The sequence below is a fragment of the Brassica oleracea genome, chromosome C9 (assembly GCF_000695525.1).
Source record: "Brassica oleracea var. oleracea cultivar TO1000 chromosome C9, BOL, whole genome shotgun sequence".
In the NCBI taxonomy this organism is placed as follows: Eukaryota; Viridiplantae; Streptophyta; class Magnoliopsida; order Brassicales; family Brassicaceae; genus Brassica; species Brassica oleracea.
The window spans coordinates 2,396,383-2,409,747 of NC_027756.1; the positions used below are offsets into that span (position 1 = coordinate 2,396,383).

General features: G+C 40.2%; 2 protein-coding genes across 2 annotated transcripts in view; one reads left to right on the plus strand and one right to left on the minus strand.

Annotated features, from left to right (window-relative positions):
• The first annotated feature begins 9,628 nt into the window (after positions 1 to 9,628).
• LOC106315992 (E3 ubiquitin-protein ligase AIP2-like) lies at positions 9,629 to 10,398 on the plus strand. Its single transcript, XM_013753847.1, has one exon. It carries the CDS (start codon positions 9,762 to 9,764, stop codon positions 10,164 to 10,166), a length of 405 nt encoding a protein of 134 aa, XP_013609301.1. The 5' UTR covers positions 9,629 to 9,761; the 3' UTR covers positions 10,167 to 10,398.
• A 1,158-nt stretch (positions 10,399 to 11,556) lies between these two features.
• The window catches only part of LOC106315443 (proline dehydrogenase 1, mitochondrial-like), a 3,043-nt gene continuing 1,234 nt past the window's right edge, over positions 11,557 to 13,365 (minus strand). Inside the window, exons 2-4 of the mRNA XM_013753170.1 lie at positions 12,369 to 13,020; positions 11,887 to 12,127; positions 11,557 to 11,809 (exon numbers count right to left, since the gene is read on the minus strand). Of these exons, the coding sequence (XP_013608624.1) occupies positions 11,770 to 11,809; positions 11,887 to 12,127; positions 12,369 to 13,020 (933 nt within the window). The 3' untranslated portion in view covers positions 11,557 to 11,769. The remainder of the gene's footprint in view (positions 11,810 to 11,886; positions 12,128 to 12,368; positions 13,021 to 13,365) is intronic.

Sequence of the window (13,365 nt, forward strand, 5' to 3'; positions counted from 1 at the left end):
AGAAAAGTGAATATCTATACTATTATAAGAGAATAATTTTAAAAAATCTACTTACAAAATATGTCGATAAGCTGTTGGAAGTACTATGAGAACCATGCAACCAAGTAATGAGATATTTATAATGTAGCACTAAACATAAAGGATACGAAGCGGCATTATTTTTTTGTTCAAATAACTATTGGATGAGATCTATGAGATTCAAATATTAGTACAAACATGGTTCGGTTCATTGATATAAGATAGGCCACATAAATGTTAATAATGCACTACGAATAACAAGGCAAGTGGCGTCAATCACATTCCAAAAATGTAGGAGAATATATGTATTGAATAAATTTTGGTTGTATTTAACAGGTAGGACTAAAAAATGAAAGAATCCAAATAACTTTCATATGTAGATTTTTAAGACTTCTTCTATTTTAATAGTATTGAGACAAATCGTCTTACTAGCAGGCCCGGCCCGGAAAATCTAAAGGCCGGAAGCAAAAAAAAAATATAGGAGCCTATTATTTAGGAATCAAAAATAATAAGAAAGAAAATAAAAATGTAGTTGAGGAAATTCAAACTAGACACCAAAAGCACACTAAATCTATGACTAAACCAACTTGGCTACTTGAGATCTTGACATTTAGTGAACCGAAATAAAACATATCATAAAAATGGCCAGAAGTACATGCTTCTACTGCGTCTTAGTATTCTTTAGTTGCCTTAATATAACTTAACGTAGCTAGTTGTGTCAGTAAGGGTTTTGCTTTAGGCGTACTAATTGTTTTAAAAGAACCTAAAATTTTTAAATGAGCTTTGATTTAACTGTTTTACATGACAAACATGTTAAACAACGAAAATATCCTCTAACACCAATGTAATGATTTTTTGTATGTTTCAAATCGTGTAAAATAAACCAAATCATCCTTAAATATCATTTTAATATTTGTTTTCAAAACCTCCAATTTCATAACAAAATTTAACATTTTTACATTACCCATATTAAATATATAATCAATAAGAAAATTTCACGAAAATGACAAAAATTTACCTTTTAATGGAAACTTAAAATTTCCAAATGTAGATGGTGGGTGACGAGAATTATGGCGAAGGGGGAAGAATGTTTAGGATAGTGGGAGGGGGAGATTCATCGAGTTGTTGAATTGTTTGTGAATATTTAATTTGAAGTTTAGTTTTTAGTTTAATATAGATAATAGGTGAGATGTCAATTATATTACCATTAATAAAAAAATAAATTGTATAAATAGAAAGATTATTAAGGAGTAGTGAGATTAAAATGTTTGCCATTAAGGCAGTTTAGCTACTTCCCCACTAGCCGACAAAAAATACTTACTTTACTTTTGCCTTTTTGGGCTATGGATCCCACAATCAAATTTATTTCATTACTAATTGGCAACAGGTTTAACTTTTAAACCCCTATAAAGAGATTATCCCACTTTCTGCTTCTTCTCTCATGCAACTCGTCGCCTCTTTGGGTCTTGAGAATGTCTTACCGAAATCCTAAGTTCCTTGCTCTCGCCACTTGCAGGTTTGTATTCAAAATCTGAAAATTTTCTCTCTCAGTCTCCATTTTGTTCGATTGGTTTCTCTAGCTTGTTGCTGAAATGATGAGTGTAACTTTTTGGGTGGTTATGGTTGAAATATTCATGACAAATGGTTCGAAGTAAGTCCTGCATACATTTCATGACCAATACTTACCCATTACTTGTTGTGTCGTGTGTATGTGGTCTTGGAATCAGCTTCCTAGAAATCTACTATTTCTTCTTCTTATCGTGATTCTTGCTTGATCAGCTATGTCTGAACTTAGAACGTCTGAACTTGGAATGTCTAAACTTGCTTGAAATATCTGAGCTTGAAATTCTAAACTTGCTTGTAAATAAATGTCTGAATTTGAAATGATGTCTGAACTTAGATGATTCTTTCTTGGAATGTCTGAGCTTGAAATGTCTGAACATGGAGATGTCTGAAATTGAAATGTCTGAACTTGAAATGATGTCTGAACTTGGAATCAGCTAGCACACTTTCGTGTTTTAGGCTAACATATTTCTTTTTTTTTTGTTGAGGTTGATTTCCTGATTCACTCAACCACAGCTGTTTCAGATGTCTGAATTAACGGAGCAATTCTTGGCGCTGTCAGTGTCGTCTCCTCTGATTCCGTCACTTCCAGACAACGTTACCATTGACATCGTAGCTCGTGTACCCGTAAGCCATTACCCGACTCTCTCCCTCGTTTCCAAGAGTTGCAGGAAACTCATTGCCTCTCCTACGCTCTACAAGAGGCGATCCTTCCTAGGCTGCAAAGAGCAACGTGTCTATGCCGTCCTCCGCAAGTGATGCAGCGTGGTTCATCCTTTTCCTATTTAGTTTTAGTGTTACTTTCCTTTAAACGTTAACTTTAAGAGATATGTTAGTTTTCCTTTATTTTAGGAGATTAGAATAAGACTTAAGGATATAATGTTAGATCATAATCGCTAAGGACTTAGGTCTTTTCTTATTGATATATATAGTGATCTCTAGGCTTTGTAAAGAGGCAATATTATCAATTTATAAAACAGAAGCTTTGCTTTTAATCCCTTGTTTACGACTAGATCATTGGTGATCTCAACGCATTCAAGTTCGTAGATCTCTTGGGAATTCTCAGACTAAACAATTGCATCTACACCCTATCGGTTACTCTATCAGTTGGTATCAGAGCCAGCCGTTTAGATTTCTCAATCTAAACCTTGCGATCATGGTACCACGAAAACTTTCAGACGAACAACTCGAAGAAATTCGTCTTATGCTTGAGACGTTTACAGCCGGTCTACAAGCGGCCTTACAAACTTCTGTAACCACCGCCCTACAGACGGCGTTACATGAGAATCGCATCCAGCAAGCGGCTCAGGGAGCCAACCCACAGAATCAACGAAATCAACAGGAGGCTAGAGAGGAAGAATCAGAAGATGAGGTCCAGCTGAGAACGTGTTTGCTGAACACGCCATCAATCAACAAGGACGGCATGGTGATAACAATAACGACCACCGTAATGCGCATGGTGCTGAACACGACCAGCGACCAATTCAAAACCGTTGGGAGACCATTTTTCGTTCCGAACTTCCTGAATTCCATGGTACCCTCAACCCGGAAGATTTTATCGATTGGGCAAACATAGTCGAGGAGATTATGGACTTTCGTCAAGTCCCAGATGATGTTAGGGTATCGCTCGTTGCAACTCGATTCAAAGGACGTGCGATGGCTTGGTGGCAACAACTCAAGGAATCACGAGGTCAAGATAACAAACCTCGTATCAACACATGGGAACGATTGACCAAACACATGCGACGTGCCTTCCTGCCATTCAACTATGAACGAACCTTGTATAACAAGCTACAAAACTTGAGACAAGGAACGCGCACGGTTGATGAATATGCTACATAATTCTTCTACATGACAGCGAGAATGACATCGGGTGAAACTGAGAAACAACTTATCTCACGCTTCATTGGAGGATTACGAGGCCAATTACAAGTCGCCTTGGCTCAATTCAATCCTACTTCAGTTTCGTCATCAACGTGCCATCTCCATGGAAAGTCAACTTCGGCCATCATGGAACTCAAACTCATGAACTCGCTTTAACTACTCAAGCGACAACGCAACAACCGCATCAACCGATGGAGCCAGTGCACGAACAGAGCCTGCTAAAACAGGCCAGAACTCGGACACTATCGCCAACTCTCGGCCAGCTCGTACCAATGCCCCTCGCTGTTTCACTTGTGGAGAGCGAGGGCACATCCAAACTGTGTGCCCCAAACAAGTTAAACGTGGTCTGGTTATACAAGAAGGTGATGAGGAAGAACCAGTGTACGACAATTACGATACAGAGCATGATGAGACCACATACGAATTACATGGTGATACAGGCCTCAGCTTAGTACTTCGTCGCAACTGTCTCCTTCCCAGAGCACCACAAGAGTCATGGCTACGTTCTAATCTGTTTCGATCTACCTGCACTATCAATGGCAAAGTATGCAAACTAATTATTGACTCGGGAAGTTGTTCTAATGTCATCTCCACCGATGCCGTGAAGAAACTGGGTCTAGATATCAAACCACACCCGTCACCTTACACACTCGCCTGGCTCAACAATGGTAACGAGATCAAAGTTTCCCAGCACGTGTCTCTCTCATTTTCCATTGGCCACTACAAGGATTCGACAACTTTTGATGTCGTTCCTATGGACGCGTGTCATATATTACTTGGACGATCGTGGCAGTTTGACCGTGATGCAGTCCATCGGGGAAAAGCAAACACGTACAGCTTTGTGTTCGGGGATCGCACAATCACTTTGCTTCCCTCAAAGGAGCAACCGGAACCAAGCACTCGTACTAAGCAAGAGTCTTCGCCCGTTGCCTCCACTCAAACTCTGTTAACCATTCCTAGAGCAGAACTCGAGGAGCATGTCAGCAACGGCGAGTTACTTTGGGCACTCATTGCTTCACCAGCGTCGACAATACCATCCTTCACAACACCTCCACTACTCGACGATGTGCTTCATAAATTCAGTGACGTCTTCCCTGATGAACTCCCCAGCGATTTGCCACCCCTGAGAGACATTCAACATCACATTGACTTAGTGCCTAACGCAGTGCTTCCTAATAGGCCGCACTATCATATGATTCCGCAGGAACATGACGAACTTAGACGCCAAGTAGAAGAACTTCTCGCTAAAGGTCACGTAAAAGAGAGCTTGAGTTCAGCAGCTGTCCCAGCATTGCTTATTCCTAAAAAGGACGGTACGTGGCGTATGTGTGTTGATAGTCGTGCAATTAACAAAATAACAGTACACTATCGTTTTTCTATACCGCGTTTAGATGAACTTTTGGATCAAATCGGACGCGCCACCCTGTTCACTAAACTCGACCTTAAAAGTGGATACCATCAAATAAGGATTCGACCAGGTGATGAATGGAAGACAGCGTTCAAAACTTGGGAGGGACTTTTTGAATAGACTGTTATGCCGTTTGGGTTATCGAATGCTCCGAGCACCTTTATGCGAGTTATGAATCAAACCCTACGGCCATTCATTGGCAAGTTTGTCGTTGTTTACTTTGACGACATATTAATCTTCAGCAACGATATCACAAGCCACTTGTCTCATCTACACGACGTTCTAAGTGTTCTCCGACGCGAAAAGCTTTATGCAGCTCGTCACAAATGCATATTTGTTGTCGATCATGTTCTTTTCCTAGGCTATATCGTCTCTAGTCAAGGACTCAGGGTCGATCCAGAAAAGGTCGAAGCAATCAAATCCTGGGAAACTCCTCGTACGATCAGTGAGGTTCGTAGCTTTCATGGTTTGGCTTCATTTTATCGACGGTTTGTTTCTCACTTCAGTAATGTTGCTGCCCCACTAACGGACTGCATGAAAGGTGTGTCTTTCTCATGGACACCCGAAGCCAATGCCGCGTTCGAAGAGCTAAAGAACCGGCTGGTGTCGGCTCAAATTCTAGCTCTCCCTGACTTTACTCAAGTATTTGAGTTACATTCTGATGCTTGTAAACTCGGCATAGGCGCTGTTCTCAGTCAACGTGGCCGACCATTGGCGTTTTACAGTGAAAAAATCGCGGGATCTCGTGCTCGTTATAGTACTTATGATGTGGAGTTTTATGCCATCGTCCAAGCTATAAAACATTGGCGACATTATCTCTACCATCAGAAGTTCATACTTTATACAGATCATGATGCTTTGAAACATCTCGGTAGCCAAGACAAGATTTCTTCTCGTCATGCATCTTGGGTTGCTTTCCTTCAGCAGTTTACGTTCGTGATCAAACACCAATCTGGTAAGACGAACAAGGTCGCTGATGCCCTGAGTCGAAGACATTCCCTCGTTGCCACGTTACATGTCTCCGTCCCTGGCTTCTCGGTTTTACCAGACCTATACGAGACAAATCCTTATTTTGGGTCTATCTGGACGTCTCTACATAATGGTGCTCGGTCGGAGTTTGTGCTCCATGACGGCTATATCTTTCATGGTCCCCGTCTATGCATTCCCGAGAGTAGTCTTCGGTTACAACTCATCAAAGAATTGCATGAAGAAGGTCATGCAGGAAGAGATCGTACTCTTCAATTGGTTTCAGATGCTTACTTTTGGCCTTCTTTGCGAAGGGATATTGGTAGATTTGTTCAACGGTGTGTGGTGTGACAACAATCTAAAGGCCATGCGACCAACAGTGGTCTCTACCTTCCCCTTCCGATTCCTACTCAGCCATGGACAGACATTAGTATGGACTTTGTGTTGGGCCTTCCCCGTACTCAACGTGGGAATGATTCGATTTTTGTGGTCGTGGATCGTTTTTCTAAAATGGCGCATTTTATGCCGTGCAAAAAGACTACTGACGCGGTTCAGGTTGCAGGTCTATTCTTTCGTGAGATTTATCGTTTACATGGACTTCCTTTGTCAATTGTGTCGGATAGAGACTCGCGCTTCCTGAGTCACTTCTGGAGATCTCTGTGGTTTCTCTTGCGTACTAGCCTCGACATGAGCCCTGCTTATCATCCACAGTCTGATGGCCAGACCGAAGTTACTAATCGGACACTTGGAGACATGCTTCGCTGTTTGGTGATAGATAACATTAGGTCGCGGGATTCCATTTTGTGCAAAGTAGAATTTGCTCATAATCATGCTGTCAACCGTAGCACTCGCTTCAGTCCTTTCCGCATTGTTTATGGCATCGTGCCGCGTGGGCCATCTGATCTTGGCCTTGCTCCTGACGCAACTCGGGACCATGGGGAGGTGATTGATTTTGTGGCTACAGTTACGGACATTCACGCTCAAGTTCATGATAATTTACAATTGTCTTCGGCAAAGTACAAGGTTGATGCAGATCGTCATCGTCGCAATGTGCAGTTCAAGGCTGGCGATCGTGTGTGGGCAGTCCTTACTCGTGAGCGTTTTTCACCTGGTGAATACAACAAATTGAAGTCTCGTAAAGTGGGTCCTTTAACGGTGCTTGAGAAGATCAACGATAACGCTTACCACCTTCAACTACCTCCTTCAGCTCGTTATTCAGATGTATTCAATGTCAAACATCTCATCCCTTTTGTGGCACAGGATGAAACTGAAGATCCGAGGTCAGATCTTTCCCTACCCCAGGTGACCTGATGCAGCGTGGTTCATCCTTTTCCTATTTAGTTTTGGTGTTACTTTCCTTTAAACGTTAACTTTAAGAGATATATTAGTTTTCCTTTATTTTAAGAGATTAAAATAAGACTTAAGGATATAATGTTAGATCATAATCCCTAAGGACGAGATGATGAATTCTAAGGAATGGGAGGGTGCATGTGTGGTTGATGATGTCCTCTACTATCACGATCTGTCTGAGAATGTTTTGAGGGCATATGATCCAAAGCAGAGGTGTTGGAGTGTTGTCAACGGTTTGCAAGACTTTTTGGTGGCTGAGACTGCTGGTTCATTCCGGTCCAGGACGGTGAACTACGGTGCGAAGAGGCTGGCTCTCTTCTTTTCTAAAAAACATGACGGCAATGATACCATTTTCTGTGCAGAGATCGCTTTGGAAAGGCGCCAGGGAGGAGAGATTCGGGGTAAGTTGGATTCGTGTGATGGTGTCATTGAGGATGTTGGGCCGTTTCACCTGGTGAAATTTGTGTCTGTTACCGTTTGATGCAGGCTGCATAATAATAATAATATCTCTATTCAGATCCCTTCGTATTTTAAATTATCCTAAATGTCATCTCGTATGGTTGTAAGTTTGCTAACATCGTTTATGTTAGACAAAACCTTAAAGAGCGTATTGTTTTATGTTGGATTCATAAAATAAAATCTTTGCGATTCATAATGTTACGGTTTGATGCCGGCTGCATAATAATAATAATAATATCTCTATTCAGATCCCTTCGTATATTTTAAATTATCCTAAATGCCATCTCGTGTGGTTGTAAGTTTGCTAACATCGTTTATGTTTTTTTTTAACACTGAATAATTCATTCTGATGGGGTCCAAATGGCCAAAAGTGAGGGAGAACCCATTAGTTCCATGACATAGAATTTAGAGAAAAACAAATAAGACTATGAAAGAAAGGGAAACAAAAAACGAAAAGAGCTGGAGTACCAGTAGGTACTTGGAAGAGTTCAACACATGTAATTCACGATAAGGTTATGAAATGACTTGAGGTGCAAGTCAGTAACCTTTTACGCAAACATGGGTGTTAAGTGTTTCTCATTTCCTCTTGTAGCATCTTGTGGAGCCAGCGAGGACCTCCTGAAGCAACATATGACTGTAGGTATGGACCAAAAGTTACGCTCTCCGCTATGGTTGTAGCAGCTCTGTTTATATGTCTCGACACATGGGAGATTGTCCATTTTTCGAAACCGTTTAGGAGTTCTAATATCTTCAGAATCAATGGAGAGAGATCAGGGAAACTGGTAGGGTTCAAAAGAGCTTGTCGTGCTTCTACAGATGAAGCTTCAAAGAGGATATTCTTGTGGCGTAAGTCACCCATTGCTTGAACAGCCCATAGCAGTGACCTAAGATCTGATTCGACTATGGTGTAGAGGTCGGCCTTGACAATCTCTTGCTATCCAACTTGCACCACTCATTGTACCAGTATCAACCCAAGCCATTCCAACATTGCACTTGACCATACCGAGAGGGGGTTTTTCCCAAATACCTAGGGAGGCAGTGGTAGATTTCTTCTCCATGAACGGGTTATGATCCGGCTGTTGGACTTTGTACCAAATCTCAGTTTCCTCCAAGGCTTTAACAACTGTTGAGTTTGGTGTAAATCTGGTTTTCTCAAACACTAAAGCATTTCTCCCTTTCCAAAGATTCCATAGGATCCAAGGGAAAGCTTTTAAGTTATCTCGGTCACTCCTCTGCTGTTTATATCCTGCTACCAAGTAATGGAGGTTAAGGAAAACAGAGGATTGAGAGAAACCCGCTGGTGGGGGTTGAATTCCTGCCAATCTCCAAGCTTCTACTGCAGTTGTACACGAGAAAAGGACATGACAGATCGTCTCTGATGCTTGATCACACGAAGGGCAGGATGTGTTACTGCATAGTCCTCTTGACTGGAGTCTTTCAGCTACAGCCAAAGCTCCTGACAGTGACATCGTTTATGTTAGACAAAACCTTAAAGAGCGTATTGTTTTATGTTGGATTCATAAAATCTTTGTGATTCATAATATTTGTAAATGTTCCCGCCTGTCCGGGATGACTTGGGTTCGATTATCATCGGCAGCAGCTACTTAATTTTTAAATACCACACCAACTTTGTGTTATTGATATGTCGGTGATATAACTGCATGACGGGGCCACAAACAAGATATTTCGTGGTTCAGCTTTTGAAAACATATTTCGTGGTTCAGCTTTTGAAAACGTATATTTGAATTTCTTTGCGATTCATAATATTTGTAAATGTTCCCGCCTGTCCGGGATGACTTGGGTTCGATTATCGGCAGCAGCTACTTAATTTTTAAATACCACGCCAACTTTGTATTATTGATATGTCGGTGATATGACTGCATGACGTGGCCACAAACAAGATCGACAAGCAACACATGTGTTGCAACTTGCAAGTCTTGTCCTTAAGGATCGCATCAGAACATCCGAAATATACGTGTAAGAATCTGAACGGAACATTCGAAAACCTAATCTTTTTCTGTTTCTCTATCGATCATTCGAGAACCAATCATGTTCACACTCCTCGTACTATCTTCTTCTTCACAACTCAACATTCCAAAAACCTCTAAAATCAATGGCAGAGTTTCATCTTCCTCCCGAGATCGAAAACGAAGCAGAGCAAGAGAACGCTACTTTCATCGACGACGAGTACCTCGACTACATCCATTACTTGGCATCACGAAGCAGCCATGAAACGGAGACGTTTGGTTCTTACGATGAAATCTTCGGCCAAGTGTTGGGGAATTCATCTTTCACGCGGCGGCCGGAAACGGCCGAGGAACTTCCGGTGGTGAACTTGACGGCTGAAGAGTTGACGGAGAGGGGTTTGGTGGTTTGTGCCATCTGTAGAGAGAAGCTAGCTCCTAGTGAGAGACTCTCTGAGCTTCCTTGTCGGCATTATTACCACAAAGACTGTATCTCGAGTTGGTTGACTAATCGGAACACTTGTCCTCTTTGCCGTCACAAGGTAAGAAACTAGTTGGGCTTTCTTGATTTTTGGCTGAAGTTAGCTGGTAAAATCTGTAACTTACTCAGAATATATTACAAGAAAGATCGAGTGAATTGGCTATATCCTACCTATTCAAATGAATTTGTTAGACTAATCAACTTTCAAAATATGGTTAACAATATTGTAGACAAAAAGAAAAAAAAAGATCAATGGCAACCAAATCTTACGGGTATTGTAATGAATAACAAAATTTCCTATTTAAGCATTTTCTATTTCAGCCTAAATTAAGCCCAACTTTTGTTCTTTTGATATCAATTGAGCCCAACTTTAGAATATACATATGGCAATTATGGAATAAGTACCTCTTTTTGTTGTATAAGCTGGTACATTTATTTGGGCTTTGCTAAAATTATCCTTCTAATTGTTTCCCAAATAGACTGCAAGTGATGCATTAGTTTATGACTTAATATTTAGATACATAGTACTAGTTTCTCAACTTCGGTGCCACAATATGTATATTGAATGTGAAACTTTCATAAATGCACTGCAATCCGAGAAGAATATGATTTATGGATCATGGATTGATGCTGAGGAAAGCAACAAAGAGAATTAATGAAAAACATAAAAGTATAGAAGTATGCGATATGTGGATTTTGCGAAAATATATCGGCTCATTTTGTTCAACTCTGAAAAATGTATGACATAATTATGTAAAGTATGAAAGCATGTGATCGGTATATATGACCTTTGCGTAAATGTGTTGCCTCATGAATGACGGATCTTCTCAGCTTCTGAAGTTTTTAAATTAAGCTTTCCTCTGTTTTATTTTTTTGGCTTAGGTTTGCTTTCCGCATTAAATTTTTGTACAAGTACAAACATTCTCATTTTTGATAAATGAAATTCACATCCTTATCAAAAAAAAAAAAAAAAAGTAAATGTGTTGGCTCAGTTTGCTCAATTCTGACTCTCTTAGAACTTTAGAAGGGTGTTCTACAATATGTAAAGTATAAAATTATGAGATCAGGAGATCATGAGTTATTATGAACTTTACTGGAACTAAATAATTTTCTTAAAGACAAATCTGAGATTGATGCTCAGGCCTTTTTATATTTTAATATTTAACAGCTCAAAATAATAATAAGACCAATTGTGTTAGCTTTTTTCTCTGGTTGTGCCTTCTTAGATAATAAACAAACAAAAGTAAACAATGAACTCAACGGTAGATCAATATAAAACGTTTCTAGTTTAAATTTTTTAATAATTGCGTTTCTACGATTCAAAACATTTCGTTTCCGATTCAGTTTTCGATTCCGTGCAACGTAAATTACAAGTGTCTTATTTTTGTGATCGCATCATATGAGCTAAAACATCTTATATTTCGTAGCAAAAGAAATGACGGCCGAATCAAGAGAGTTAGAAAAAAAGGTCATTCCATTATTATTTATAAGGAAGGGTGAAACTGAATATACATTTGTGAATAATATATTGATAAATTTAATAGTATAGTCCGTTACGACAAAGCCACATGAAATGTTCTTACCTAATCCAATTTATATTATAATTTTCTCTTATAATCTAAATTTCCCAATTCCATTTAGTGGCTCCATACATAACGACAATTAAAGTCCTCGCTTCACGCAATTACGGCCATTAGTCTTCTCTTAAGTTCCATCCTGCAATGACCAATATCAACATTATTCAACTTAATCAAAATCGATGTTAACCGGACTATATGATAAAAACATTTTACCTCAAGAGTTGACGGTCAAGGGCTCCACTGGCCATCATCCCCCGGTTCTCATAAGCACGTCTGACCAGATACGGTATAGCGGTTTCTACCGGTCCAAATGGCATGTACTTGCTGACATTGAACCCGGCTCTCTTTAAACCAAAGGACAATGCATCTGACATACCGTATAGTTGCGCGAACTCTATGGTCCCGTTCTTTTTATTGATATTGAGCTCACTCGCCTTCCTTGATGCAAGTCTCCCTAAAATTTATAATTCTCCAGTAAGCAATCCATTTACTAAAAAGAATAATCCTACATGGTCGGTTTCGGGCAGAGTAAGATGAAACATTCGTTATGTCCCTAAATTAAATTTTAAAGAGCTATTATAAATAAGTTGCATGGTCCGCAAATTATCAAAGCATTTTTCATTAAAATTAAGATAAGAATATTATGATCCCCAGAATCTCAGATCCTAGGTTTAAATTGTATTCCAGTGGCTTACCCGAATCAGCATTATGTGTTGCAAGAACGACACCGAAACCCGATCCGTTGGAGGCTTTCTCCATTAGGAAGGTCATGCAGTCATTGTAGCAAGCATGCGTGTTCTGAAGTGTGTCATGAACTGGTGACTTGTGTCCCAAGGAATCTGCCAATTTACCTTCGCTACACATATAAGCGCCTCTCACCAACTTAAACCCCATAGGAACACCTTCTTTCTCGGCTTCTTGTACAACCAAATGCAACCTCTCGCCTGCGTCTCTCAAGTACGCCTGAATCGTGTTGTAAACGATCGGTCTGTCTTTGTCCCCATTGAACATGATGGCTGATGAGTAAGCCATGTAGTCGATCGCTGGTTGGAGGATTGTGTCCTCCGCATCAATCAGCAAAGGCACATTGGACTCTTGGCATTTCCGGCAGATGTCTTGGATCCTTACGTGAGCTGCTTCGAGCTCACGTTCTTCTTCAGCGGTTAACGGTTCCGGTTCTGAGTTTGTGTGGTAGAGAGGACTTGAATCGGAGAAAACCGTGAAAGATTTGAGCTTCCATGAGAGTTTGAAGCTCTTACTCTTGTGTTCCCAACGAAGCAAGTCGCTCACACGTTTTAGAAGACTGATGGGACAAATCGCAGTTATTTTCACGACCACTGAGCTAAACTGTTAGGTCAAAGAGAACAATAACATGTCACAATAAAACCAAAGATAATAGATAAACCGGAACAAACCGAGTCTTCACAAAAAATAAACCGGAGAATATTCCTAAAGTGTAATCTACTAGTTTACTTCCAAAAGTTCTAGTCCACCAACAAGGTCAGATTTTCAAGCTCCAATGAGGACCTCGTGCGTATAAATCAAGTCCGATAATGACGTATGCTTTGAACTCTTTTACCGTTGAAAAGTAAAAATTAGAGGCAAAAAAACACAAGTTGGCTATGTACTTTTTTGAGTAAAAAGTTGGCTATGAATTTGCTGCTTATGAAAACGCGTAAGAGTAAGGGCAAG

Coding starts and splice junctions, on each gene's coding strand:
- LOC106315992 (XM_013753847.1), top strand. CDS start 9,762: ATGGCAGAGTTTCATCTTCCTCCCGAGATCGAAAACGAAGCAGAGCAA.